General features: G+C 39.8%; 1 protein-coding gene across 1 annotated transcript in view; it reads right to left on the bottom strand.

The window, feature by feature from the left end:
- LOC104980659 (A-kinase anchor protein 9-like) overlaps positions 1–956 on the bottom strand; it is a 2,267-nt gene extending 1,311 nt beyond the window's left edge. The window contains exon 1 of the mRNA XM_010829417.1: positions 485–956. Coding sequence (XP_010827719.1) covers positions 485–859 — 375 coding nt within the window. The 5' untranslated portion in view covers positions 860–956. The remainder of the gene's footprint in view (positions 1–484) is intronic.
- Positions 957–1,240: the final 284 nt, after the last annotated feature.

The following is a 1,240-nucleotide window of genomic DNA, read 5'->3' on the forward strand; positions in this document are numbered from 1 at the left end:
TTCATGCCACAGTTGGAATAAATATTACAAACGTTTTCTTTTTTTGGATTTTAAGTTAACTGCTTAAGGTAGTTGTACTATTAATACAGTATTCATTATAAGTCATAAGAGACGCTATTTAGAGGGCTTACCATTACAGAGCATGATCCTCTAATATTGACAGTAGCAGAGCTTCTATACGGAATTGAAAAGCTAACTTTCTGTTGGTTTATTAGGGATGAGACTGTAGGAATGGGGACCATGAGCCCAGGGGGCTGCTTCTGTGACCTCTGTGAGCTTAACCTGGTCCCAATCCTGGCATACTTTACCACAGTTTTTTTGTGACTAGCTAGAGACCTCATTCATGACAGACTGAGACACCCGGAGAAACCACCTCAGTGTGACCTCAAATTCTTTAGTCTGACCATTAGGGTTAGTGAGAGATGAAATAAGGCAAGAGCAGAGGACCGACTCTGTTGTATGTTAGCTGGAGGATGTCTCCTACCTTTATAGCAGCATGCTCGGAATCAGGGCTCAGATTCTGAAGTAGAGCTTCGTTCCTCAGCTCGGCTTTGAGTTTGTACACTTCAGCTTCTGCCCTCTTCAAGGATTTCTGGAGAGCCAGTTTTTCTCTGTTCCAGACTTCTTTTTCTGAGGTGATGATGGCTTCAATGTTGGGGCCACCACTGAGTGAAAACCTAGAAGAGTAATCTCTGCCAGTTCCTGCCTGTCGATGCCACCTGATTTGCTCCTCCAGCTTCATAATCATGTTTCTTAAATCATTCTTTTCTTCAGTCAGTTGGCTGATATGTCCCGTCAGCTCAGTGTTTTGTCTTAGTAGTCTTTCAGTTAATGAGCCACAAGAAGTACCTGGGGACATTAAGGTAGGCTCTTCTCCTGGCTGGCCAGTTAATTTTTGTAGTTGTAAAATAATTCTGTCAATATTTTCCTGAACCCAAACAAAATCTTCATCATCTGCTGTTAACTCTAAAGTTTTGTGTTCTTTAACGGAGATACACAAATCTAAGAAAACTCTTCTTGCAAAGGCCTACTTTTTTAACGCAGAATTATTTAGGGCAGATATTGATTTGCTATTTTCTCTCACTGAAAAATAACATAACACTAATAACATTTTCCTAAACTAATTTGTTGCAGGATCTGGAATACAGAGTTATAGTTACGGGAGAAATCCTGTTCTTATTCTTTCTACAATGTAACTTTATTTGAGAGAGAAGAATAAAATTGTCTTAATACCCGAATC

The sequence above is a fragment of the Bison bison genome, unplaced genomic scaffold, assembly GCF_000754665.1.
Source record: "Bison bison bison isolate TAMUID 2011002044 unplaced genomic scaffold, Bison_UMD1.0 scf7180017864506, whole genome shotgun sequence".
In the NCBI taxonomy this organism is placed as follows: domain Eukaryota; kingdom Metazoa; phylum Chordata; class Mammalia; order Artiodactyla; family Bovidae; genus Bison; species Bison bison.